The sequence below is a fragment of the Pogona vitticeps genome, chromosome 10 (assembly GCF_051106095.1).
Source record: "Pogona vitticeps strain Pit_001003342236 chromosome 10, PviZW2.1, whole genome shotgun sequence".
Lineage (NCBI taxonomy): Eukaryota > Metazoa > Chordata > Lepidosauria > Squamata > Agamidae > Pogona > Pogona vitticeps.
Window position 1 is genome coordinate 27,154,497 of NC_135792.1, and position 25,393 is coordinate 27,179,889.

The window sequence follows — 25,393 nt, forward strand, 5'->3', positions numbered from 1 at the left end:
GCGTTGCCACTCCTTGCCAGCCCTCCTCATTTTTCAAGGAGGGCTGGGTGCCTGCAGAGGGATTCCCTGCCCAGTGAGGGGTCTTGTCTCATTCCAGAGGCCTGCCCGCATGGTTCCCACCACAGCGTAGGCATTTAATGTACAAAAATAATTCTTTTTCATTCGTTAGAAGTACGTAAAATCAAAACACACACCAGAGTGCTGGAAGCTGCCTTGCCTTTAGTGCCAACAGGTAGCGGGCTAAGTCTGTCCCTCAATTTCTTGAAAAGACACCTTTCATTTTCTGGCCCTGAATCCTTTCTGGAGCCGTGCTGGAGTGACTGTGCATGGTCACTCCACGACCCCAAAACCATAAAGGGACTTTCTCCACATTCTTTTTAAAAACTGTAATTTTTGCTCATGGAGGGACCCCGATGTGGAAAAATCTGCCAGGGAACCACTGCTGGGGGCTGTACCCATATCCGCAGCAAGCCCCCAGCAGTGGTTCCCTGGCAGATTTTTCCACACCCTGATGCAACCAGGGAAGGGGAAATGAGCCCTTCAATTCTGAGAATGTGCCTGGACCCTTGCCGTGATAGAGAACAGTCCTTGCTCATCCACACACCTTGATGTTGCCTCCGTGCCCAGAAAGGAGCTTGAATCAGCAGCGTGAGATAGCACAGCACAACGGGGGCGTCCCTCCTAAATCACTTGGAAGCTGGCCATGCTTCCGGTCTGAACCTGGAAGCGATGAGGGGCAGGCAAGGCAGTCCAAGGGTCCCGCCTGGACAAAGCTGCTTGCCTTCTGACCTTCTGTTCTCACTGGCTGACAGGCAGCTCCTTCCCTCCTGTCCATCCTGCCCTCCCTCCAGCTGCCCCTCCCCCCATTGCCATGGACCAGGGGCTCCCCCAACCTTGGGTTATCCAGGTGTTCATCATAAGACTGCAACTGCCAGAAATCCTGGCCAGCACTGCTAGTGGTGAAGGCTTCGGGGGGAGGGGGGGTTAGTCCAAGAACTCCTGGATTTGTCAAGGTTGGGAAAACCACTGCCTTGGAGAAGGATGCACTCCTCTTGTTGAAAATCTGTTGTTGAAAATCACAGCTGCCCTGAAATAAGGGCGATGGAGGAATGTGGCTAATTTTGGAGTGGGGGGGATTTAATGTTTCCCCCTATTTATGCCACTAGAGGGCGTGAGGAGGCTTTTCCTATAAGTATTCAAGAGAAGTATTCTGGGGAGTTGTGGGGGGGGGAGATGATGTAGGGGCAGCCCTCCAAAGTCCAGTGTGTGGGTGCAGTCCCTGGGCTGTTGGGAATTCATGAGAAAAAGCAGGATTCTCCGGAAAAGACCGTGATGCTGGGACATGTGGAAGACAGCAGGGAAAGAGGAAGATGGACGGACTCCCCAAAAGAAGGAGGCCACAGGATTTGCATTTACAAATCCTGACCGGGGGCTCTGGAGGATGGGAGGTATGGGGGGGGGATCGCTCACACAGAACTCTGATCATGGGGTGTCAGTTCTCTGCTGTTGTGTGCTGGATTCAGAGCCTTGTAACCTGTAAGGAAATAAGAGATGCCACCCCAAAGTCCTGTAGCAGAATATCAGTTTTATTTGTAAACTCTTCTTTGGTAAACAAGAAGACTTGAACAGGAAAAGACGGCAAAAGATAAAAACTAAACACAGAAAGAGAACCCCTTCCAGATCCAGAGATGTGCGAGAAACAAACTATGGTAACTAAAGAGAGCCACAAGCAAGGGGGGGGGGGAAATGGGTCGTCTTCTGGGTCACGCTCCCCTGCTGGGCACCTCCACCCCACCCACCCTCGCACTAAGGTGGTCACCCAGCACTCCCCTTTCCCCCTCGTCTGGCAGAAATTCTGTGGCTCACGTCACAAGCAGGTCAGCAAGCCGAGGCCGGTGGGGGCGGAGGGGATCTCGGCTCAGCAGACCAGCCTCTCCGTGCCTCCGGTGGCCTGGCGAGCAGGGCAGGGCGGGCGGGGGGCAAAGCTGGACAGGGCAAAGGGGGGCCGTCTCCTGTTTACAGAGGGGTCTCGCTGCAAAGGACAATCTCCAGTTCCTTACGGTAAAGCTTTCCTCCGTCAGAGAGGTTCATGATGCTCTTTCGGTAGTTGGTCAGCTGCTGGATACCCATTTCCTGATAGAAAAGGAGGGAGGGAGGAAGATACAGGGCGAGTCAGCTCACCTGCACAGCAATAAAAGGGCCCCTTTGCATTTCAAACCCAGGAGAATGGGACATAAAAATAAATAAATAAGTGCAGAACATTCTCCAATTTTAAGAGAACTGGCTTGGCCTGCAAATGACATCCCAACTTGTTCATGTGCTGCTCTGCATCTTCAGGTTAATAATAATCATAATCGGGCACCATCAAGTCAATTCTGATCGATGGCAAATTTTTCCAGGGCTTTCTAGGTAGCAAATGCACAGAGGTGGTTTTCCATTCCTTTCTTTGGGGGGGGGGGCATCCAGTTTGCCCCAAGGCTACACAGGCTGGCTCCCCCCCCCCAGGAGGCACAGGAGTGGGGAACCGAGCTCCCAACCTCTGGTTCTACAGTCAGAGACCTAAACCGCTGAGCTACCCAGCTAACTAACAACAGCCTATTTTGTCCCCATGGACCAGAGCATGCCAGGCTCTCCTGTCTTCCACTGCCTCCCGGCCCAAGTAACTGCTCCTGACAGCTACAACAGGCTGTGGGAGGTCTTTTTCACAACAGTTTTTTAAAAAATAAATTCACAGGGGGCAATTGGAAGGGATGGCTGGAGCGGGCGCACCCCGCTAAAGTCCGGGGGAGGCACACATAATCTCCAGACTTCTGGAAATGGAGCGCCTTTGGTTTAAACTGTTGACAAAAGCACCACAACTCTTGGAAGTCATTTGGGCAAACTGACTTCCAACAGCCGCTTCCTTGGGACCTGTGGGCTGCAAGAGAGTGCTGGCAGGAGAAGGCCCATCCTTGGTGGTGCATGGAAATGCAGGGCTCCCCTGACTAAGCCGCTGTCTTGGCCCACCCTCCCTCCCTCCCTCCCAACCTTGCAAGCGCACCTTCTGGTTTTTCTCGTACAGATCTTTCAGGAGGGCATCCAGTTCATTCTCATCGATGAAGCCATTTCCATCCTGGAGAGGAACAGCAGAAGTTAATGCAAAGACCTTCGGAAAGGCTTTCGTGTTCCTCGTGCTTCCCACGGAAAGCCTGGCCTGTCATCCTCTGAGCCCAGCCGCCTGGAGATGCTCTGCCAGGTTGCCCCGGCTCTTTCCAAGGCTTCCTGGGTGGATCACCATCCAAAGACAAAATGGCTAGTGCTCAGAGGGGGAGGGAACCTGTGGAAGCGTCCCTCGCTCTGGCAGACTCCCCCCCCCCCAGTGATGACTGATGGGGGTAATTGGCTGAGGCAGAGAGTGGATGATATGCTAGTAATCACTCGTCCGCACAAAGGGACAGGAGCCGAGAAGGGTCCGGGGCTGTTTGCAACCAACTCTGCGTTGCTCGAGAAAGGGAAGGCAGGCCGATCGTCCTTAGTCCTCCTTGGGAGATGTGGAGGGAGAGGCGGCCAGGGAGGTTTCGCAGGGCTGTGCCCTCCTGTTTTTCCAGAGGGGTCCTCCTGCGCTGCCGCGTGATGCTTGGGACACACGATGGATGGATATGATCGCTCTGATAGCGGAGCGGATTCTAGTCTGAGGCTGGAACGGGCTCTGAACCAAGCTGAGAGAGCTCTTTCTCCGCCATTGACTCAGGCTTTGGAGATCAGCCACACCTCTCAAACGCAGGTGCAAAGAAGGGCACAGGATCTGGCCAGGGCAGAGGAAACCCTCCCTTGTTTCTCCCTCCTGCTAGATCTTACCTTGTCATAAAATGCAAAGATAGCATTGAATTCCTCTGCATCTAGTTTCATTCCCTGTGGAGGCAGAAAAGGGCAAGGAAGGGGATGAGAAGCACAAGCCAATTAAAGTGAGCCCAAAGCCCTGCTGGCACCATGCCTTTACCTGAAACTTGAGGAGGAAGTTCTCTTGCACCGGCAGCAGCCTGCAACAGGAATGGGATCGGGTCAGAAGGGGAAGCGGAAGTGATCGCCGTGACAAACAAGAACCACCGCCACCAAATCCCAGATGGGGCCTTCTGCTGGTGCAACTCTTTGGAAACTTTTTTTTAAAATGGTGCATACCATTGAGAGTTTAGAACTGTTACCAACAATGTTAAACGGCCAACCGTTTTATGTTCTGCCCAGAGACACAACCACTCCATGTATCAGAAGAAGTGTGTCTGGACTCATGAAAGCTGATGAAAAACAAAGACTAGTTGGTCGGACAGGCGCGACGTGATGGGTTGAATTGGTCCTGGGCCGTGTCCGTCGGCTCTGCCTGGACTCCCGAGGGTTTCTATGCAAAGTCACTCTGGAAGGCAGGGTCCTCCTTCCTGTGCAGCTCTCCTCTCAGCCAGAAGAGAAGAGGAGGCAAAGTCTGGGCCAAATGAAGGCAAGTAGCTTTCTGAGGACAAGCCCAGAAACAGACCCCCACCCCCTAAAGCGCAGCCTCCTCCTGAGTTCTCTGCTGTTCAATGTGCCTACAACAGCACCGGCAGGTGGAATGTGGATCAAGAATGCTAGAACGAGCTGGGAGGACTCCAGGGGTCATCAAGCCCACCCCCAGGGTAAAACAGGAAATCCACGGCTAAAGCGCGGCTGACTGGTGTGTGCCCCCCCCACATCTCTGCTCAAAAACCTCCAAGCAGGGGAGTCTCCCAGCCTTGAGGGCAGTCTCTTTCCCTGCTCAAACCTCTCCCTGCTCAGCTTCTTTCAGCCAGATTGGGGAGGGCAGGCAGAAGTGTTTTGGGCAGGCAGAGACACCACAGGTGCAGAGACTTTTAGCGGGCTGCCGGAGAAAGGGCAACCCAGTGCCCTTGGATGGGACTCTGGCCAGTCAGAAAGGGGGAGGGGTCTTACCGCGACATCTCCGAAAGGCAGAGCTTCCCGTCCCCGTTCAGGTCAAACATTCGCAGCTGCGGAGTCACAAAGCGACAGCCGGTGAGGGGCTCCAGGGACGAGAGGGAGGCACAGGCTGCCATGTTTCCCGCCCCCAGGGAGCCTCCCTTCCTCTTTCCCAGGTCTGCTCATCTTACTCAGCCCACTGAGCAGCAGCCACGGAGTGAGGGATGCTGCCAGCCTTCCTCCCAGGCCTTTGTTGCAGAGTTGCACCAGGTGGTGGCCTCCCCTCCTTCCACCCCTGGGCCTCTGGAAGGACCATAAGCCGGAAAAGAGAATGCCTGAGCATATGCGGGGTGCCTTTCTCTCTGTCCCCACCCTGATCTCAGAGAGGAGGAGGAACAGGCACCGCCTGCGTCCTTGCCTGCTCCTTTACCTCGGCCAGGGCTGCCGATGCGTCTCTTTCTCATCTGCCCTCTGGCCATGGGCAGAGAAGCTCTGAAGGAGGGGAGAGGGAGCAACTGGCCGCCCTGGGTCCTCAGCTTCCAACCTGGACCCCCCACCCCAGGGAAGCTTGGCTGGTCTCTCCCACCCTCTGGGAGACCCGCCTTCCCCACTTACGATGGTCTGTGTGTACTCTTGCAGCTTTGGCTCGTCGTAGGGCCTGTTGGCTTTCTCTAACAAGTCCGAGAGAAATCCCTGCCAAACAAGGGGACTGGTGAGAAGGGGCCAAGGCGACCCTGATCCGAGGCTGGATGCGGGCACATAGAGTCTGCCAAGGCCAGCCTCCTCTTCGAGCCAGGTCAGCTGGTAAACTCAGCACGACACCCCCTGCGTGCCTCCTCCTTGGAGTGCCATGGCGGGGGTGTCCTTCCCCCTCTCCCCAAAGGGTCTTGCTCCAGCAGTGGCAATGGACACAGGGGGGCAGGCCCTAAGAAGGCTCTTTAACAGCCCTCCCCCCTTCTTGCTGGCCGTGCCCTCCGAAGGGTGGCTGCCAATAAAGGGGTCTCTACAGGGCTGCCAGAAAGGTTACTGAGAAAACATGGGAGGTCCTTTGAACACGCTTGACATCGAGTTCTTAAAGTCAGTGTCAACTTGCACATTAAGAGAGGTGCAGATGGCTTCCTTTTAGCGTCTGGCATGGAGACAGAGATGGCTCAGGGGTTGAGGTCTCTGCCTGTAGAGCCAGAAGCCGAGAGTTCAAACCCCCCCACACACACACACTCGGCCTCCTTGACAAGGGCTGGACTGGATGACCCAGAGGGTCCCTTCCAGCTCTGCAGCTCTGAGAGTATTATATGGATAAAATCATCCCCTGCTTTCCCAAAAGAGCTCAGCCCACCTTCAGCTCATTCGCTTCGATGTAGCCACTGCGATCGGTGTCATATTTTCTCCAGGCCTGCAATGGAGATGGCATGGGAGTGTTATAATAACTGCATTTATATTGACAATAGAGGAGTTTATATGCCAACTCCTCGTGAAAAGCTTAAGGTGGCTGACGAGAACAACACGGGAAAGATGATAACAGTCCATTTTTAAAAAAGTAACAATGAGCTGGTAGCAAAAGAAAACAAAAAAAAAAAGCCATAAAGGGGTGCTCGACCCATGAAGGATCGGTCACTAGAGCTATCACATGTCACGGAGCACAAGACTTTCAAATCGGCCATGTCGGTGCGAGACATTTCTCAATATTGTTTCCACTGGGAGGAGATCCAGGTTGGTGGAAAATACCACCCCACAGACTGACTCCCATTATGACAGGGATGAATATTTTAGGCACAAATTATGATAAGCCATAGAGCTTTCGTGGGATCAGTTTTAACATTTAATGGAATGTCCCCGTCTCACCACATAATTGGCCAACAACCGAGGGACTCCGATTTCATCCCAGCACAGGATTGGTTTTCCTGCTATTCATTTTCGCTTGGAGAGGTGGCTGCTCCACAGCTGTTGGTGTGTGTGTGTGTGTGTGTGTGTGTGTTTCAACATGGCGGCACCTCTGCTCTGTTCTCTTTGTTTATAGCTTGTGGGTGGAGAGTTACATCTCTTTGCCTGCCCGCCCACTGACTCCAGAAGCCTCTGCGTCCTCGGGATTAGGGATGCAGAAGAGGGCCTGGTCCTGAGGCAGGTCAACCGGAAGGTCAGTGAGAAACCGAGAGGACTTCCAGACCATCAGGTGAGGTGGTGCCTGGACCGGGTCTGTATTAGCTCACTGACAAGAGTCCTTCCAAGCTCAACCTGCAGCAGCACCTCCAAAGGAGAACTTCCAGGTGGTTCTGGGAGCAGCTCCTCCTGCCTGAACCTCTAGAGAGCTTTGCCAGGGCTGCCCGTCCGTGCTGACCCTGCTGGACTGGATGTAGACCCAACGCAAAGCTTGGACTGTGCAGGAGGCCGCTTCTTCAGAAGGCCTGGGCATGAGCAGGTGGAACCGAGCTTGCCAACATCCTGGGCCAGCTGTTTTCAAAATTTCAGGGGCAGGTAAGGGATGGAAGAGGAAACGCACACACACGCCCCGTTTGCTCCAAGAGTCCAAGCCCCTCTGCCTTGTGAGCAAGGCCTCTCTCTCTCTCTCTCTCTCTCTCTCTCTCTCTCTCTCTCTCTCTCTCTCTCTCTCTCTCTCTCTCTCTCTCTCTCGGAGGTCTTTCCAGATCCTTCCTGGCACAGGTGATCCACCCCAAACCCAGTTCTTCTTACCTCCATGAATTCTGTGCTGGAGCTAACATGCTGCCGGAAACACAACAGGAAGTTCTCTTCTGTGGGCAGGATCTGGGCCAGCTGTAGGAATGGAGGGGGAGGAAGAGGCAAGTGTGCCCGTGAGAGCAGCTCTCCTCACAAACAGCACAAACAACCTTGACAACTAAGTTTGGGACAGACCCACCTCCCCTGCTTGAATGCCGTGCCATTTTGGGAGTGAAAATACACACACACACACACACACACAGAGGGAAGTGATCGAAGGATAGCATGGAGCAGAGCCCGGAGGTGGTCCTGCCCAAGGCAACGGCCATGGTGGGTGCTACTCAGAATCAGGGGGGCTCTCCCAAGGAAGAGCTCATGGTCCCCGGTCAGGTGCCTTGATTAGAAGACAGCCCAGGAAACAGACAGGATCCCGTTCCACCTGTCCTCTTGTCTCTGTTGTGTGGGTTTAGCCACCCGTTGTCTCCAAAGGAAATAAACAGAGGGCACCCCTGAGGCTATATTGTCCCATGGCTCAAATCTGAGCTAATGCAAACTCTGTCCTTCCTTCTTAATCTCCTGTTCCGGTCCATGACTTGACCCAAAGAAGCCTAGCCGGGGGCAACAGGGGTCGGGAAGGCAAACACCATGGGAGCTGTTGGGTTGCCCAGTTCCAGCCGGCCCTCTGTCCAGCTGGGGAGGTAAGAGGGCTCACCAAGAGTCAGAACCCGGAGCCAGTTCTGCATTTGGAGAAAAAATATACTCGGAATCAACTCTGGCGCATGCGGCTTGGCACTCAGTACCAGAAGCTGCAACCTGCCACCTGCTTGGGATCCGTTGGTGATAATGGATAAGAGGGCAGGGGAAGCTTTCCAGAGATAACATGATCACCTTCTGTGGGCTTCTCTTTGGCCAAGATGGCAACTGGTCCGGTCTGAGTCTGGGTGGCAGAAGAGGGGCAGCAAGCGCGGCTGTTTGCCTGCCTGCCTGCCTGCCTGCCTGCCTGCCTGGGGGATACTGTGTTTGGAGGTCTCGCTTGGAAAGACATCACCCACCTCAGGAGCAGCGAGGAATCCTGTGGCGCCTTGAAGATTGCACCGTCTCCTTTGGCATCAGCTTTCGGGCACGGCTGCCCACCCGCCTCCTCAGAATGACAGTCCCCCAAAGCTTATGCTGAGGTGCCACGAGACACCTTCCTATTTCTCTGCGAATAGATTAACCTCATGACACCCCCCCTCTCGCCCCACCCCTGGAAACCACTCACCTCAGACATCTCAATCTTCCCATCTGCATTTTTGTCATATTTCCGCATGAACTCCTGCATCTTTCCCGCAAACTCGGTATTTCTGGATTCCTGCAGAAAATAAAAGAAGGCCAGGAGAGGTCACCCGCCTTATGTTCTCCACACGGAGCCCACTTTCTGGAATGGGGAAGAGGCTGAGCCTCTCGTCTTCTGGGGTCCACACTGCAGGTATCTGGGGGCTTCCCCTTTCCTCTTGCTCCACAGGGAGACCCCCAGTCAATGTACCCGTGCGTGCGTGTGTGTGTGTGTGTGTGTGTGTGTGTCTCTGTGTGTATGTCTCTGTGTGTGTGTGTGTGTGAGTCTGTGTGTTTAAAGACCCCCTTCTGGCCACCAAAGGTTCCTGAAAGGCTGCTAGGCCATGGGCAGAGCTGCTGCCCCATTTAACTTGGCCTCGAGAAGAAGGGGCTTGGCCAAGACCCTTGACTGCCTCCATGGCAAAGGTGCCTTTATTTATGCATTTGTTTGACACAAGGTTCACGAATCAGCCCTCCGCCAAGCGGGGCTGAAGGCCCTGTGCCCAGCTTGATAAAGAGACGAATGGAGGGAAGCCTGACAGGTGGGGAGAAAGGAGACGCTCAAACGCCTACCACTCCGGCCCCCTTCCGAGCACTCTGCAGTTCCTGGAAGAAGTTCTCCAGTTCCTTGCCTTCGATGTAGCCATTTCCTGGAAAGAAGAAACAGGACAGTGGGGTGTCAAAACGGGGCAAAAGGTGACATCACAAACCAATGCGGTCGGTCCCATCTCCCTACAATCCCTACGTGCTGACTGGAGCTTGAATGTTCTTTTATTCAAGGAACCTGTTGGGCCAACCATTACTTTGAAGTGGCCACAGGATCCTTAATTACTCAGGACATAAAAACACATCAGGGCATGGTCACATTGCGTCCTCCTTAGTGACGCTTCCGGAAAATGCTACTTCTCCCTTAGCACTTCCGATCTCCAGGCTTGTCCTGCTGTGGCCCAACCATCTCCCCGCCTGAGCTGATGGAGATTGTCTTGGGTTCAGTTTTGGGATCCTCAAAATTCCTGTCCAGCGTCTCCCTGTGAAGAGCAGCCCAGGACTCTGCAGCAGCCGTGACCACGCGCAGGGGTCCCAACAGGGCTGGTAGCCGACGGGACGGATCACGTGGTTCAGCATTTGCCAGCCGCTGGAGGTCACTGGGGAAGAAGGGGCTGTCTATTTCCCACGCTAAGGGTCAGGCCATGCCCTAGCGAAGCCCAGCTCATAAAGCTAAGTAAGAGCAAGCACACTATTAGATGTACGAGGGAGAAGGGTGGGACATCACTGGCTGGGAACCCTCCACGAGGAAGGGATCTAGAAATGGAGATCCAGTTGGAAATTGGGCACAGAGAATGTACAGGAGCCTCTGGAAGATTACAAGATGAATGGGGAGAAAATCCCATCCATTTCAAGGTGGATCGGAGGCCTTGGGAGCCACCCACTTCACCCACTCCCACGGATCTAGACTTAAGTGGCCTCATAGGTAGACTTCAGGGGAGCGGGAGTCCAAAACTGCCCGATTCTCCTGCCCAGGCAGTGCTCCAGCGCCTCCACTCCCACACCATCTCTCCCCACCCCAGGAAGCAGAGGAAGGAGGGAGTGGCAGTTTCCCTCCCATGCACAGAAAAGGCCACCATTATTTTGCTTTCTCCATCAGACAGGAAACGGGTTTTGTAATTGCTTAGTTAGAGGGAGAGAGCCAAACCAGGGAAAGCTGTCAGAATGGACAAAATGGTCCAAGGAGCACATTTTCACATACTGCCTTTAAAAGCGTTTTAAGGGCCAGCTGGTTAACCATTAAAGAACTGAAAACACAACTGGTGAGTCTCTTCCTGCAGGCAGTCGTATGAAAGTCCGGATTCTGCAGCACCCCTTCAAGATCACGCAAGCGAAATATTGTCAAAGCTCCTCTTTGCTCCGTTCAGCACAGAAACCGCTACTTCCCGTCTCTCCAACGGAGGGGCTCCTTGTCAAATGCCTGTTTTTCAAAGGCGCTTCTCATTTATCTTCAGCTTCTCCGCAGCTGCTCTCAGCTCTGCAAGCCAAAGACCAAGCCTGCTGCTGCCCTTCCTAATTGGCTAATTTGGGTTCGGGGCCCTCCGTGGACACGGCAATTAAAAATGCCTTCCTGTGGAGCTGCTGAAGCCTTTGGCGAAAAAGTGCTGCTGTCCACGGGCTTGTGAGCAGTGGAGCGTTTTGTGCCACATTCATCATGGAAAAAGCAAAGGAGAAGTGGGGAGAAGGAGAGAGCCCTCTTCAAACTTCCCAGGAAATGATGTGACGCATCGCAGAAACAGTCTGGAAAGGGCTGCAAAGCGCAGGGCTCGCCCCACCTCTGTGAGGGTTACTGTGAAGGGTCCCATTTGAAAGGGCGCCATGTCCACAAGTCCCCAAGGCTGTAACACCAAGGAGGGGGGGGCTTTCCATTGTGGTTGTGGGGGTGGCTAAGGGTGAAGCCAGCCTCGTTTCTTGTCCAGCCCCTCAGAGCTTAGCCTCTGTCTCCACTCCCAGCAAAGCGCAGGGTGTCTGAGCTCCCTCCGTATATCTATCTATCCATCTATCCATCTATCCATCTATCCATCTATCCATCCTTCCTTCCTTCCTTCCTTCCTTCCTTCCTTCCTTCCTTCCTTCCTTCCTTCCTTCCTTCCTTCCTTCCTTCTTGCTTTCTTTTCCTTCCTTCCTTCCTTCCTTCCTTCCTTCCTTCCTTCCTTCCTTCCTTCCTTCCTTCCTTCCTTCCTTCCTTCCTTCCTTCCTTCCTTCCTTCCTTCCTTCCTTCCTTCCTTCCTTCCTTCCTTCCTTCCTTCCTTCCTTCCTTCCTTCCTTCCTTCCTTCCTTCCTTCCTTCCTTCCTTCCTTCCTTCCTTCCTTCCTTCCTTCCTTCCTTCCTTTGTCAATGAGTCCAGCCCTTCGCAGCAGCTCTTAAAATCGACGGGTCTTCTCCTTCCAGTTTTGTGTGATAATGATGATGATGCTCTTTTTTCTTTTGCACAGCACTCACACTCCCTGTCCTCCCTCCATCACACGGCCTTTTCCAAGGACTGCAAGTTGCTCCCTCCAGTCTTTGCCCACGCAGCAGGAGGAAGGGCCATAGGTTGGGCTCAGGCTCACCCTCCCATCCCAACACAGGCAGGATGTTAAAAATACAGCCACAGAGGGGTCAGGGTCAGAAAGCAGAGGGATAACTGCTTCAAAATCCAGCCGGGAGAGGGCTGCTGCAGCCGTGTCCGAGAGCTGGGCTGTTTGCATTGTGGGAGAAGTAGGACCAAGAAAAAGTTCAATCAAAAGGCAGCCGAAGGGAAGCCTCCGTTCTGGTTTGGTCTCAACCAAACATCCCCCAAATGTCAAGAAGACCCAGGAAAGAGCCTCCTTCCCTGGGCAATCTTGGTGGGTGAGCTGGTGCAGATGGACAAAGGCGGTGCTTCTGGGTGACCAAGTTCCCCACAATGGCATTTCCACGCGGACATGCTTAAGAACCACGGCGGGGGCTCTGTATTGTCCAGGGGTTTAAGTTCCAGGGATGTCCCGTGTCTCATCTGCAGCCAGCCTCCCATTGGCACAGTCGTCCTTCCGAGCTGGGGGCCGAAATTCAATTTCCTCTTATGGTGAGTGCAGTGAAGAGGATAATAGAATGCAGAGCATTTTGGAAAAACAAAATGGATAAGCTCTGCCAAGGCCTTTATGTAATTAAAATAAGGGGAAACCACTTTGCAGAGCACCAATTCAAAATGGAACTTATTGCCTTCTGTAATAAATCAAAATTAGGCAGTATTTAATCATTCTTTTGCCTTGCCCTGGACTCTTATAAAGCCATAAATTGCACTCATGGGGTTCTAAAATTCAGAAAATATTGAATACCAGTGAAATAAAATCTCAAAATTCAGTAACGATTGGAAAGACATAATACTTTTAACACTAACAAAAACATCTGAGCATCTTTACCCACTGTAAGTAGAATTTGGTCTGACAAAATTCATTGCCACCCGATTGCTGTGGTTACAAATTTCCCTCCATGACATTCAGGACAGTATACGTCTTGCTATTTACTTATTGATTTAATATATTTCTCCCCTCCTCCTCTCTCCCGAAAGGACCGAAGTCCGCTCACAATATTACAAGCACTATAAAAGGCTCCCTGGAAAAGACAAAGATGCAAGGAACATACAAGGGCTGTAGGAAAGACGGAACATGGGGTGGGCTGGTCCAGTAAAAGAAAGTCACAGCCTTGAGTGTGCGAGACCTCCTCCTCGGGGCTGTTCATGCCAGGTCTTTTTGGGTGACATTTGTGGGGTAGAATTGTAGGAGGGGGCTGGGAGGGATGAAGGGCTGCCCCCTGCCTGCCTGCCTGCCTGGGGAGCTACAGTCCCTCTCAGGCTGGAGGTACCTCCACCCTTCCTATGAGATTCCCCCCCCCGCGCATCCCTCTCATCCTGTCCAGTGCAAGCACAGGCCCCTGGCATGGCCTCCAAGGAAGCTTTGCCTGGCCCTCAGCGCCTCCCTTAACAGGGTCGGCAGGCCTGAGTCTGTTTCAATCAGCTCCAACAGGCAGCTGACAAAGACTGGAGGGCCCAGAGGGCGGGGGGGGGGGGGAAGAGATCCAGATGTTTGCTTCCAGCAGGTGCTGGTGTGACATTTAATTGGACCCTGTTCAGCCCCAAAGGGATTGCATTTTGCCCGGGAGGTTTTCCTGGCATGTCCCCATGGGGTGCACGATTTGTGGAGGGCGGGGGAAGTGGTGCCAGAAGCGATTCCTGAGAGCAAGTGGAGAGGGAGGGGGAAGAGAGGGGTGGAAGAGAGGAAAAAACACCAAGTGCAGTTGGAGACCAACAAACACCAAGCACGTTCACCATCTCTCCGGAGGCGCCATCCCAATGATTTGGTCCAGGTCCTTGACCTGGACTCAGGATGTCATGTGGGAAGCCGGGGTCCCAAGGCTCGCCCACCATTATGATGAGCGGGGGGGGGCAGATGCCACCCCAGAACAGAGAGATAGAACAGGTGGCTCCCTTTCAGAGTTCAGGTGGCTGGAGCTGTATTCTCTCTGCATGTATGAAAGGAGAAGGGTGTCTTTCTGGGGAAACATTAACTGAGGCCAGCAGGGGAGGTGCGTGGCACAGTTCTGGCTGAGGAGCTAGCTTTCTAGAAGCCGGGAATGTTACTCAGAGCCCCACTCAAAAGGTGGAAACACCAGCCCCCCCCCCTTGCCCTCTGCGGTTAGCTGAGCAAGTTCTTCTGGTGAGTAGCTCTGCAGACAGTGAGCCCTTTGGTTCTGGAAGCCTCCCTTGCAGTCAGTCCTCTTGTCTTCCGAGCGGGACGTGGGCTCAGCCACACCCCGTGGGGGAGTCAGAGGGGCGTAAGGACTGCTGCCCTCACAAGGGAAGGGGCAGGGGAAATGGCCGGAGGGAGAAGCATCAGGAACCATCCCTTTCGGGACCCCTGCTTTTACCACATGGTCCATCCTTCTGAAAGAGTCGTCAGCTGTTGACTCTGATGATGTTTGCAGGACCAACAACATCCACAGTTCCCTTGATCTAGGAGAACCAAACACAGTAACAACAGCAAGGGACCTCAGAAATTACAATAACAGGATTACTGAGTGGCAGGGACAGTGTGATTTGAAACTAATTGCTAGCCAGCTAACCAAGTCCTCCATTTTTGCTCTGCTAATTACTAGAGAGATGATGTAACCGAAAAGCTGTGCCTAATAGCAAGTTGTCAGGATGATTATATTAATAACAGGTTAGATACCCTCAGCTCCCCTGGGAAGCGCCTGGCCCTCTGCACACTGAACCACTCTTAAATTGCATCGCAGCAACATCTCCTTTGTTTGTGTGTGAGCGAGTGTGCGTGTTTTGAAGGCGCTCATTCCTGTTTGAAGCTGAGCTTATTTGGAGTGGCTGGCAAGGAGTCTTGGGGGGGGGTTCAACCCCTCGTGATATAAACTGGGCAAATCTGCCAGGAGACCATCCCTGCCAGGGCTGCTTGCCGAGATACAGACCGCATGGGCACCAGCTGTGGGGGCCTGGGGCCAATGTCAACCATCGCTGATTTGCTCTCTTGTTCCTCACACACCTTATTAATGCAAGAGCTACAGCCTAATCCTCGGCGTTACAGCTGCTGCCTTTTCTCTGACATGTCTGCATATGGAGCTAATTAAATGCCCAAGGAGTTCTTCTCCAGCCCCTCCTTTTTTTAAAAAAAAGTCAAGACCCCGTGCAGAGTCATACTTGGAGGACCAGGAGGAGGCAGGCTCTCTAGAGCCGGCTGGAAGTATTGGCAAATCCTGGCTGCTGTGAAGTCCCAATGGGCCTCTAAATTAAGCGGCTGGGCCAAGGAGTTATGGCTCATTCATCACACAACTTTGGAGGAGGAAGGAAGGAAGGAAGGAAGGGGACCAATTCCAGGAAACACAGATGAGGGTGATAAGCCAGGTCCTGGCCCAGTCCTGATGGGGCTGGAGTAGCTGGTAGGAGCCTGAGGGCCTCAAAACGACAAGGGGCTGAAGATGTGACGGAAAGCAGGCTGTTGTCAGAGCCTAGAGGAGACAGACCGGGAGCGAAAGAGCCAGAAGCAAGAAGCAAGGCTGAGAACAGGTTGAGATATGGCCAAGGCAAGGCATTCGTTCGACTGGCTACTGATGATGCTCAGTTGAGGGGAGGGTTCAAAGTGTTCCACAGGTTCCAAAAGCCCAGGAGCAGAAGGACGTCCAGAGTTCCAAATTATCCATCTCAGAGTTAGTGCCTAACTCACCCGCCATGATGTCTTAATGCACTATGAGCCCTGGAATCAATTTCTGATGAAGTGCAAAGCATAAATGTTGCAGTTTAATGATCATTAATTAATACTTGGGTAGCTGGCTGAATAGCTCAGGGAGTTAGGTATCCAGCTGCAGTGCCAAAGGTTGGAAGTTCGATTCTCCCCTGTGTCTCCTGGCAGAAGAGCCAGCCTAGGTGGCCTTGGGCAAGCTGCGCAGTCCCAGAACTGTCCCCAGAAGAAGGCAATGGTAAGCCAGTTCTGAGTATTCACTACGTAGAAAAGCCTGGGAAGAGTTGTCATGAATCAGAATGCACTGGATGGCAAGCAATTAATGTAATGCTTGGATGAGATTATGGTCCCAAAGGATGCCAGCCTGGTTAAGCAGACAAATGGACAGTAAAGAGAGAAGACAGCTTCAGCAAAAGGTGTGCCCCCATCCTGACACTGGGGTCCCAAGGGTGGAACTGGATCACTGTGTATTTAGGAGACAGGAAGGGGAAGAGCACTGTGCCTAAGTAGCTGCTGAGCTCCTGTGAGCTTTGGGGGGGGGGGCTGGCTTAACATGGCTACTAAAAACCTCCCCAATGGTGGTTTTGGGCTGCCTGAGCCCACAGCACTGCTTGCAGCTAAGAAAGGGTGGACCAGGTCCATCTATCGGTTAGGATACTGGAGTCCTGCCCAAAGACAGAGGATGCAGTTAAACAAACGAACAAAATTAAAGGTTGTTTAAAGTTGTGAAGGATGGCACATCTCAATACCAGGTGCTGTGGGATCAGGAAGAGTGCTTGGTCTTGCCTTCTCCGTACAGGCTTCCCAAAGGTGCCGGACTGGAAGATAAAATCCCTCACTAGAGAGAACTGCGGTGCATGGCCCTTCCAACACTAGCCTGTTCTTCCTGTTGTTCTCCTCAAATTTATCAAAGGCCCCTCCTAAAAGCATTTGTCTCTAAATTGAGGCAGGCAAGGATCTGTAGATGTGTTGCTTTTACTAGGAGAGCAGCGTAGTGTAGCGGTACGGCCTTTCCAGTTTCTGTGTAGACTTGATTTTACAATAAAATAGTCATATGCTATGTTTAATGGGAAAACCCACCATCGTTGCCTTCCCCTAACTGATGAAAACACAGGTCACCATAATGAAGGAGACAGCAAAGGCAACCATTAACAACAACCAAATAAAACCTGAAACCGTAAGCCTTGAGAGTGCAAGAGGCTTGGGTTCAAATCCTTGCTCAGCCACGGAAACTCTCTGCGGGGCAGAAACAGAACACCATTCCTTGAACATCTCATGTACTTCGATAGCTCTAACAGGGCTGTCATAAATCAGAAGTGATTTGATGGTACATAACAAGCAAAAACTAAAACACACTGTTCGCTAAAATGCAGAATGCCAATGAATATTTAAAAACAGCCGCAAAAACCTTCTCGGTTCAGTGGTCCATGAAACCTGTCTTATGAAAAAGTCAGAGCAAAGGAAGGCATCTTAAGTGCCCTTTTAATGGATCTTAATTGTGTGTGTGTGGGGGGGACTGGAGGTGCCCCGACAGGCAATGCGTTCCACCACCCTGGCAGGAAAAATGGGGTGGTGGTGGATGGGATTGCCCTACTTTCCAGCTCTTGACAGTTTTCAGTGGCCTGTGTGTTGGGCTTTGGCTGGCTGGCTGGCAGGCAGGCAGGGTTGAAGGCAAGCCCTCAAGAGCCACATAGACCCAAACTGGTTCAGTGGGAGCCAGTATTTAAAACCAGGCTCCCAAAGGTGGGGGCAACACTGGTGGACCCCCCTCCCGCCCCCTCTGTTTTGTTCCAGGGCTGCTGCTGAGAGTCAAGAAGTGACAGAGGGCCACCCCCCCCCCCGTGCCTGTGGGCCTGCTCTAATCTCACGCTTCGTTTCCCCAATCCAGACCAAGCACAAGAGGTGCCACAGAGGCTCAGCACCTCGGAAGCAAGGGCTGCGCTCCGGGTGCGACAAGGGACCAAAGGAGTCTACAGAAGCCACCTTAGCCCACCCACTGCCCAGAATGCCAGAGGCTTCCCCCCCCCTGCAAAACTGACCTGGGGGGGATGTCCTTTCCCTTGCACAGCCCCAGTTCTTAAGAACTAGCACCTCCTTTTGCTTTCTGAGTTGTGGGGTGCGCTTAGAGGCTGCATGTGCCCCTTTGCATGGGACGGAAAGCCACCTGCACCAGCACACCGGCCTGGCCCCCTGTTCCCTTGGCCGGCCAAAGGGTTAGTAAGTCAGGACCCTCCCTCCCCTTTTCCCACTGGCTTCTCTCTCCCAAATCACCTGTAGCTGCTGCTGCTGCTGCTGCTGAGAGACAGCTTTGCTGGGACGGAGGGTGAAACTCCGTAATCCCACAGGGCGCCAAAGGCTCCTAAGACATAATGGCTGGGCGGGGTGGGGGGGGGAGAGGTCCCAGGGCAGACCAAAGGGTGAGCCCCCCCCCCCCCCGAGGGCGGCAGCTACAAACGAACGGGGCGGTCTGCACCGCCGCCCATCATACTCCGGTGGGTTCGAGAGCGGCACCCGGAGCACGAGCCACGCTCCCCGTCCACCGCCTGGCGCGGGGGGGGGGGGGCAGGAAGCTTTCTCGAGGGCCAACTTGGTAAAGGCGCGCAAAGTGAAGAGGCTCCGAAGCGCAGGCAGGGAGCCGGCCCGGCGAGAGCCCCTTCCAGTTCTCCCGCCCACAGGGCCACCGCCGCCGCCACCCGGGTCCCGCTCGTCCTGCCCCGCTCGCCCTCCCCTCTCGGGGGAGTCAACGGGGAGCCCCCCCCCGCCCCGAAGCCTCTACCCCCCTTCCAGAGCAGGCCCGCCTGTCTACCCTCCAGAGAGGGAGGCAGAGCCCTGGCAGGGCAAGGGGGGGCGGCTCGGCCGGGGGGGGGGCCTGTGTGCTGCGCTGCGCTGCGCTCCCTTCCGGACCCCTCCCCCAAAGGCGCAACTTTCCGGGAGGAGAAGGGGCGCCTCGCTTCGGCCCCACTGACCGTCGGCGTCGTAGTGCTTCCAGATCTCCAGGAACTGGGAGGCCGTCACCTCGGCCAGGTGCAGGTACGGAGGCTGCGGCTTTCCTGCCATGAGCGCCAGCGGGTCTCCTCGGGCAGCGGGGCTCACCGGCCGGCGTCGCGTTCAGCACCGGGCGCTGTCCACCAGCTTCTCTGCCGGCCGGCCCGTCCGCCCCGTCTTATAAGCCCGCGGGAGGCTGCAGAGGGCGCCGGCGCCCGGCAGGGGGCGCCCCGAACGCCAGCAGCAAGCAGCAGCAGCAGGAGGAAAGTGTAAGTGTGTGTGTGTGTTGTGTGTTGTGTGTGGTGTGTGTCTGAATGGAGGAGCCTGGTTGCCTGGGAATCTGCAGGGTGACAAGGGAGGTGAGGGGCAGGGTTCCCTCAGAACAAAGCCACGAGCCTCTGTGAACCTGCTAGCCCCCCCCCCGCCCCACAAGACACAACACACATGCAATGCAGGCAATACCTTCTCTACAGCTTTGGCAAGTTGGAGCCCCTGCTCCTGGCCAGTCCCGTTGCTCTGCCCCCAAAGAGCCCCTCCTTTTGCAACGCTGCTCCCTCCGGCGCCATGCCCTCTCTTCTGGAGTCAGTCCACTCTTTTGCCTGCAGAGAGAAGCACCAGTTGAGTTCCTTGTGTGGAGGGGGATGCAGGTCCTTACCTCTCTGGTATGTGAGGAAGAAGAGGAAGGGAGCCCTGCAGGCACTCTAGCCAGGTGACCCCCCCACACACACACACCTTCCAGAAACGTTGGCCCTCCTTTGCTAAAGAGTGCCAGCCCGTCCAGCTGCCAGCAGGAAGACAGAGGCAGGCCCAGGCATCAAGCAGAGGTTCAAGTGCCATCATCCTTCCCTGGAAACCCTTGGGGTGGCAAACCTTTGAGGACTTTATTCAGTGTTGAGACAAGCCTGTGAAGGCTAAGGAGGAAATGACAGGAGCTGAGGAGCAGGAGAGAGAGGATACAGCCGAGCAGCATCAGGTGTGGCCAGAGGCGGACTTCACTGCATCACCTCATGTAGACTTTGTTTTGCCTTAGAATATTAATAATCTTAGAACTGCAGAGCTGGAAGGGACCCTATGGAGAGCTGAGTCCTGCCCTTGTCAAGGAGGCCCGGGGAGTGGGGGGTGGGTGGGAAATCACATCTGCAGCCAGATGTCTTAACCACTGAGTTCTCTCTGGGCAGCCCCTGGTGGCCATGAAGAAAACAGGAAAGTCCCCTCTTCAGAGGGGCAGCCTTCAAGGAAGCCACCCAAGGTCTGGTTCGTGGCTCCTGGCAGCAGCACCTTCCAGGACATGCTGGCCCTTGGACATGCTAGGAGCGTTGATTATGACATGACAGCACATAACTTACTCAGACTATGAATTGCATTTTCAGGGAGCACTGGCTTCTCATGGGGGCTCAGGGGTACAGGGGTACCCAGTGGGAAACACGGAGTTGGCAAAAGTTTCCTATGGACATCAAGAGAGACTAATTATTTCTGTCTTGCAGAAAAGAAAATGACTCCAATATGTTCCCTAACGGCTGATGAAAGGAGAGGTTGCTGACTGGTATCCATTCGCAGAGGACATTGCTACTGCCCCCGTCATCTGCCCTTCACATGCCAGGTGTCCAGATTCCCAGGGTGGGTGTATCCATCCATCATAACAGATGCTCAGCCAGCCTTTCATCTCATGGAAGAGGAAAGTGCCGGCCGTGTCCTTTCTGTCTGTCCCGGCCTGGCACGTGCTCTGCTGGGCTGCCAGTCCTTAAGACATCAGCTTTGCAGGAGAGGTCTCTCACCCACACAAGCATCACGTGACCCTCACCAGCCCTGCCAGCTGGCTCATTTTTCACTGAGTGAGGGAGCAGAGGCTTCCTTCCGCCAACTCAGAGGTCACTGCGGGAGGCGACATTCGCCCCCTCTGTCCCCTTGCAGAGTTGCAGAGGTTCTTCTGTCAGTCAGAAGCAGCTCCAAGAAGAGGAGAAGCACCTCCCTCCGTGGAAGCAAAGGTGCAGCTCAAAGTTCATCAGAAGCCTCTTTCAGACAATTGGGAGCTTCTTCTTTTTTAAAAAAGTCACTCACTGGAAACACGGGTGGGGAACATGACAGCCCTACCCATCACCAGCATGGCTAACAGCCAGCTTGGAAAGTCTTGCACGTTCCCAACTCCTTGTCTTCACAGGGTCACATTGTCTTCTCAGCAACACTTTTAGGGTGATTTGCTAATCCCAGACACTTTAGCTGTGCAAATACTGGTTTGTGGGTTGAAGGATCCCTGATCGATACAGAAGACCCACTGCCATATTGGCAGAAATCAAGTGCCCCCTTGGTATGCCTTGTGGCAGCAGCAGCAGCAGCAGCAGCGCCTGGATCAAAGAAGCCTCCGTCCACCACCAGCCACCCACATTTCCTGGCCATATCGTTGTCCCTTTTTGAGTGCTTCCTTCCTGGGAGATGCTCTTTGTTCCTGAGAAGACGCAAGTCTTGCTCTGCGTTGGTGCTGTCAAGAGGCTTTCTCTGTCTTTGGAGCCCATTACCGTCCGGGGTCTTTGCAGGTCTTGCTTCCCACTCCGCCTGCCGCTGGCACCAAAAATGCAAGGGAGATTTAGAAAGCCTGTGGGATGTCCTTTCCATCCCTGCAATGACAGTAATTGTCTGGGGGGGGGGAAGCATGTTGCCATGGATACCTGACCTAGTCCCAAATCAAAGATTTTTCAGACATCAATGGCTAATTAAGAGAGAAGGAATGCTGAGATGTTCGAGAGAGTTTCTAGCTAGCTCTTCCTGGCGGCAGCACCAGCGACCTGAAGATTCAAGAGAGGGAACACTCTGATCGGGGAGCTATAAAGCAGTTCCTGAAGCAAGGAATATGTACTTATAGGATGACAGGAGACAGGATGATGGCTGCCCGGAGTTATGAGGATTCTGTGAAGACTGGCGTCCAAAGAAGACCATAGGACACACAGGGCAGGATCTGCCTCGCTGTTTTGCCCATCATAGGCTTTGCCTTCCTGCTATTCTATATTGAACATTTCTGGTATAAATTGGCTGTTCTGCGTGGACCCTTTGCATGGCTCCATCTGGGTTGTGCAGTTGTACTGCCTTTCATTTTAGAGCCACGGCTTCATTTGGGCTTATCTCTGGCTGTTAGCCCAGCCCTATTGATTTCTCCCTGCCCCTCAACCTCGTAGGGCTCACATGACAATCTGAGAAATGCCTGCCTGCCTGCCTGGTAGAAAATCCTGAGGCTCTGCCTGATGGGGCTGAGCAGACGTGGCTGTATAGCAGGGCTTGGATGTAGACCGTAGTAGATGGCATGACGACGCCGTCCCAGGTGGCAGGTGGAAGTGGTTTCCATTATCTAGCGGTGCTTGCTCATCCATTATGCAAATGCAGAGGGGCATCCACAAAGTGAAAGCGGGGCAGGGCATTACCAGACTCCCCCAATCCCCAGCATCAGCAACAACAAAGTACATCATGGGCTTTGTAATGAATAACAGGCTGGATTACTCTGAACAGCTAATTTGCCAAACTCTGCACAGAGGACATCAGGCAATGTCATTGACAGCGCCGCGCAGAGACGCCTCCTCCTGGCACAATTTGTCTGGGATTCGGATCCTCGGGGCACAGTTCTTCAGTTTCCATGTTAGTAGGGTTGCCACATTTCCTCTTCGCCTGGCTCCTACGCTGTGCGTATAAAGGCTACAAGAGAACCTGCAATCTCTCTTCTGCCTCACAGGTTTCAAGGAAGGGCTGCCTTTGAGGGGGATTTTTCTTGCTGGAGGGCAGGTGGAAAGACCCCCTTCCCAGGCAAGTCCTTCCTGTGGTGTTTAGGGAGGAGACGGGGGAGGAGACCACAGCCCTCCAGGCCTTTGAAGGCGGCTGAACATCTGTATTAATAATTAAGGAAATGATACACTTCCATCTATATAAATATTTTACTTCTTCCAGTTCAGTGCCTTGTTAGCAGGACAAATCTGCCAAGGAAGGTGGAAGCGAGGCCTGTTCTGTCTTGAAATGATCTTTTTGCTTCACTAGTCTGCTTTGCACGAGCTTCTTCGGAGGAGTCAGTGAAAGGAGGAGAAGGCTGAGCAGCCACAGAGAAAGGGACAGGCAGAGAGCACAAAATCAAGGCGGCAGGATTCATCCGAACTGAATCAGCTCTAGGATTCGTTCACATGCACCTGCACCAAGGCATGTGTTCAATTATTGCCCCATTTCCTCTTTCCACACACACTTTCTGGTTGGGGAAAAAAAAGAGCATTTGCTGCTGCAAACAGTGTCACTAGAAATAAACTGAACAATGAAATCATTACAATTGTCATTAAAGAGGAATGAAAGAAAACAATTGAAATGATCACCGTTTTGTTGGTATTACATCCCATCCAGTGGCTCCTGACTTATGGTGACTCCACAAGTGACTGATCTCTAAACTGCCCTGTCCTCAACGGCTCTGCTCAGCTCTTGCAAACGCAAGCCTGTGGCTTCCTTCAGGGAGACAGTCCTTCTCCCATTTCATCATCCTCTTTTCCTGCCACTTTCCACCTTCCCTTACCGTCTTCTCCAGCGAATCCCCTCTTCCCATGATGTGTCCCAAGTACGACAGCCTCGGTTGAAGGAGGGAAGCAAAAGGGGTTTCAGAGGCGGCTTTGCAACCAAACTAAAATGTGGGCCCAGGCTGGCTGGTGCCCTCCAGGATGGGAGCTGCGCTGCAAGGCTTGTCCTGCTCTTCCTCCTGGGACCCCAGACAGCCTGGGAGTGTTTGGAAAAGGGATAAAGAGAATGTCTTTGCCATGGGGAGGCTCACTGTGAGATCGGCTGCCGAGGAAAGACATTTCCTGTGAGCAGGTTGTGTCCCCGGAGCCATTCAGGAGGGGAGAACCTGAAGCCAGGCTTGTAAGCTGTCACCTTAGCAACACTGGCAAACAAGGAAGGGGGGGGGGAAGGCCTTAGAGGAAGGCCGGCCAAAGAGACGCTCACCTCGGTTTAATCCTCCATGACTCCTGGTAAGACCCTAACCCTTAGGACTCACAAGGAGTGCTCTGAGGCCCCTTTATCTGCTCTTATTGTTCTTGATGTGGGGTTGACACCCCTGGCACTTTACAGAGTGGCTGAGGAAAAAGAAAAAAGGACAGCCTTTCTGGGCACGGGGGGGGGGGGGAAGAAGCAAGAGAGGGAAAGAGCAAGGGGAGCCCGTTTGGGGTGTGAGGGAAGGCAGACCCACCCCATGGTGGCTGAGACGAAGCAAGAGGTGGCGTTAAGCAAGGGTTTGGCACAAACTGTGGTTGCTCTTCTGGGGCTGGACAGGAAAGAGGGCAGGAGAAGGCATCGTTTCACCCGAGGGGGGGGGAGTCAGGAGGAAAGCTCCAAGGAGCGTGGGTGGAAATCGTTTGAGGGGGAAAGCCCCTCAGGCAGATGCCAGAGGTAGACTGAGGGGGGGGAACCAAGCCCATAACAAGAGCAGGACCCCACCTTTCACCGTGGCGTGCAAGCCCTTTTCTCCCTTCAGGCGTCCAAATGCCACATGCAACACCTGCACCGCCTGGGTGCATGTGTACGGACGGTCGGTTTGCAGACTTGTATCGTTATTCACATGTCCTCTTCCAGAGGTGTTTGCCTGCATAGTGGTTCAGATGGAGAGTGAACGTGTGCATTCGTTCTGTGAGGAAATGCAGAGCCGGACCCTTTGAGGCTCAGCTGTTGGGGGAGTGAGGCTGGGCAGCCAAGGTCGTCCTGACCAAAGGCCTAATTGGCAATTAGCTCCAGCTGCCTCCCTCCGCACCTGGAGGAGGCTCTTGAGAGTCCCCTGGATGGCAAGGAGAACAAACCTATCCGTTCTGAAGGAAATCAACCCTGAGTGCTCACTGGAAGGACAGATCCTGAAGCTGAGGCTCCAGTACTTTGGCTATCTCACGTGAAGAGAAGACTCCCTGGAAAAGTCCCTGATGTTGGGAAAGTGTGAGGGGAAGAGGAGAGAAGGGGAGGACAGAGGATGAGATGGATGGACAGGGTCATTGAAGCAACCAACATGAATTTGACCCAACTCCAGGAGGCAGTGGAAGACAGGAGGGCCTGGCGTGCTCTGGTCCATGGGGACACGAAGAGTCGGACACGACTTAGCGACTAAACAACAAAGCCTCCCTCAGGGAGGTGTGCCATGCTGCCCGTGTTCTAGAAGGTTCTGAGGGAGTTGGATTCAGACTGGCTGAGGGGCGCCATCCTTCTCACAGAGGGCTAAAGGACATAACAAGGCCACCGCTGGGTGCGAAGGGGTGTGCGCAGTTTTGGACATTAGCCTGTCTTTATGTTGGTCAGAGGAGCAGGCTGTGGAAGCAGAGAGCTCTGACTGATATAAGTGGAGTTACCTTTTGATTCTGCCAAAGTATTCTCCCCAACCGCGGGAGGGCTCCAGTGCTTCCATCCTGCGAGACTGGATTTATCTCTTGGGGACTCCATTCCTCGGGTTAGTTGACTCCTGGGGTGAAGCTGGGCAGAGGCAGAGCCGGAAGGCAGGAGCAAGGGGACTCAGATGGGCTTTGGGGGCTCTCGTCTTGTAGGAACCTAAATGCAGTGGTGTCCGTCCCTTGCACAGTGGCACGAGGATTTCTGGCTGATCGACGACGTCCTTTTTCCCGCAGTGAAGCATTCCTTCAGCGGGAAGCGCACATGAGACCCATATTGCAAGCTTGACATGCTCCCCACAGGCCCTGTTAGGTCTGCTTTTCCTGCATGGCAGACTCAAGGTGGGCCATTGTGGTGAAGGCAGAAAGGCT

At 53.8% G+C, this 25,393-nt stretch overlaps 1 protein-coding gene across 2 annotated transcripts; it reads right to left on the reverse strand.

Moving 5' to 3' along the window:
* Positions 1 to 1,565: 1,565 nt before the first annotated feature.
* On the reverse strand, positions 1,566 to 24,254 carry CALB2 (calbindin 2). 2 transcript variants are annotated; one of them, XM_072980669.2, is made up of 12 exons: positions 24,093 to 24,254; positions 19,107 to 19,243; positions 9,481 to 9,557; positions 8,855 to 8,944; positions 7,609 to 7,689; positions 6,257 to 6,313; positions 5,536 to 5,613; positions 4,936 to 4,991; positions 3,980 to 4,019; positions 3,838 to 3,891; positions 3,041 to 3,112; positions 1,566 to 2,133 (listed from the first exon to the last, which is right to left on the reverse strand). In XM_072980669.2, exons 1-12 carry the CDS (start codon positions 24,170 to 24,172, stop codon positions 2,017 to 2,019), a joined length of 939 nt encoding a protein of 312 aa, XP_072836770.2. In that variant the 5' UTR covers positions 24,173 to 24,254; the 3' UTR covers positions 1,566 to 2,016. The 2 variants fall into 2 exon arrangements, with proteins under 2 accessions (XP_072836770.2, XP_020653551.2); XM_020797892.3 differs by lacking the exons at positions 19,107 to 19,243; positions 24,093 to 24,254 and adding an exon at positions 18,626 to 18,835.
* Between the last annotated feature and the right edge of the window lie 1,139 nt (positions 24,255 to 25,393).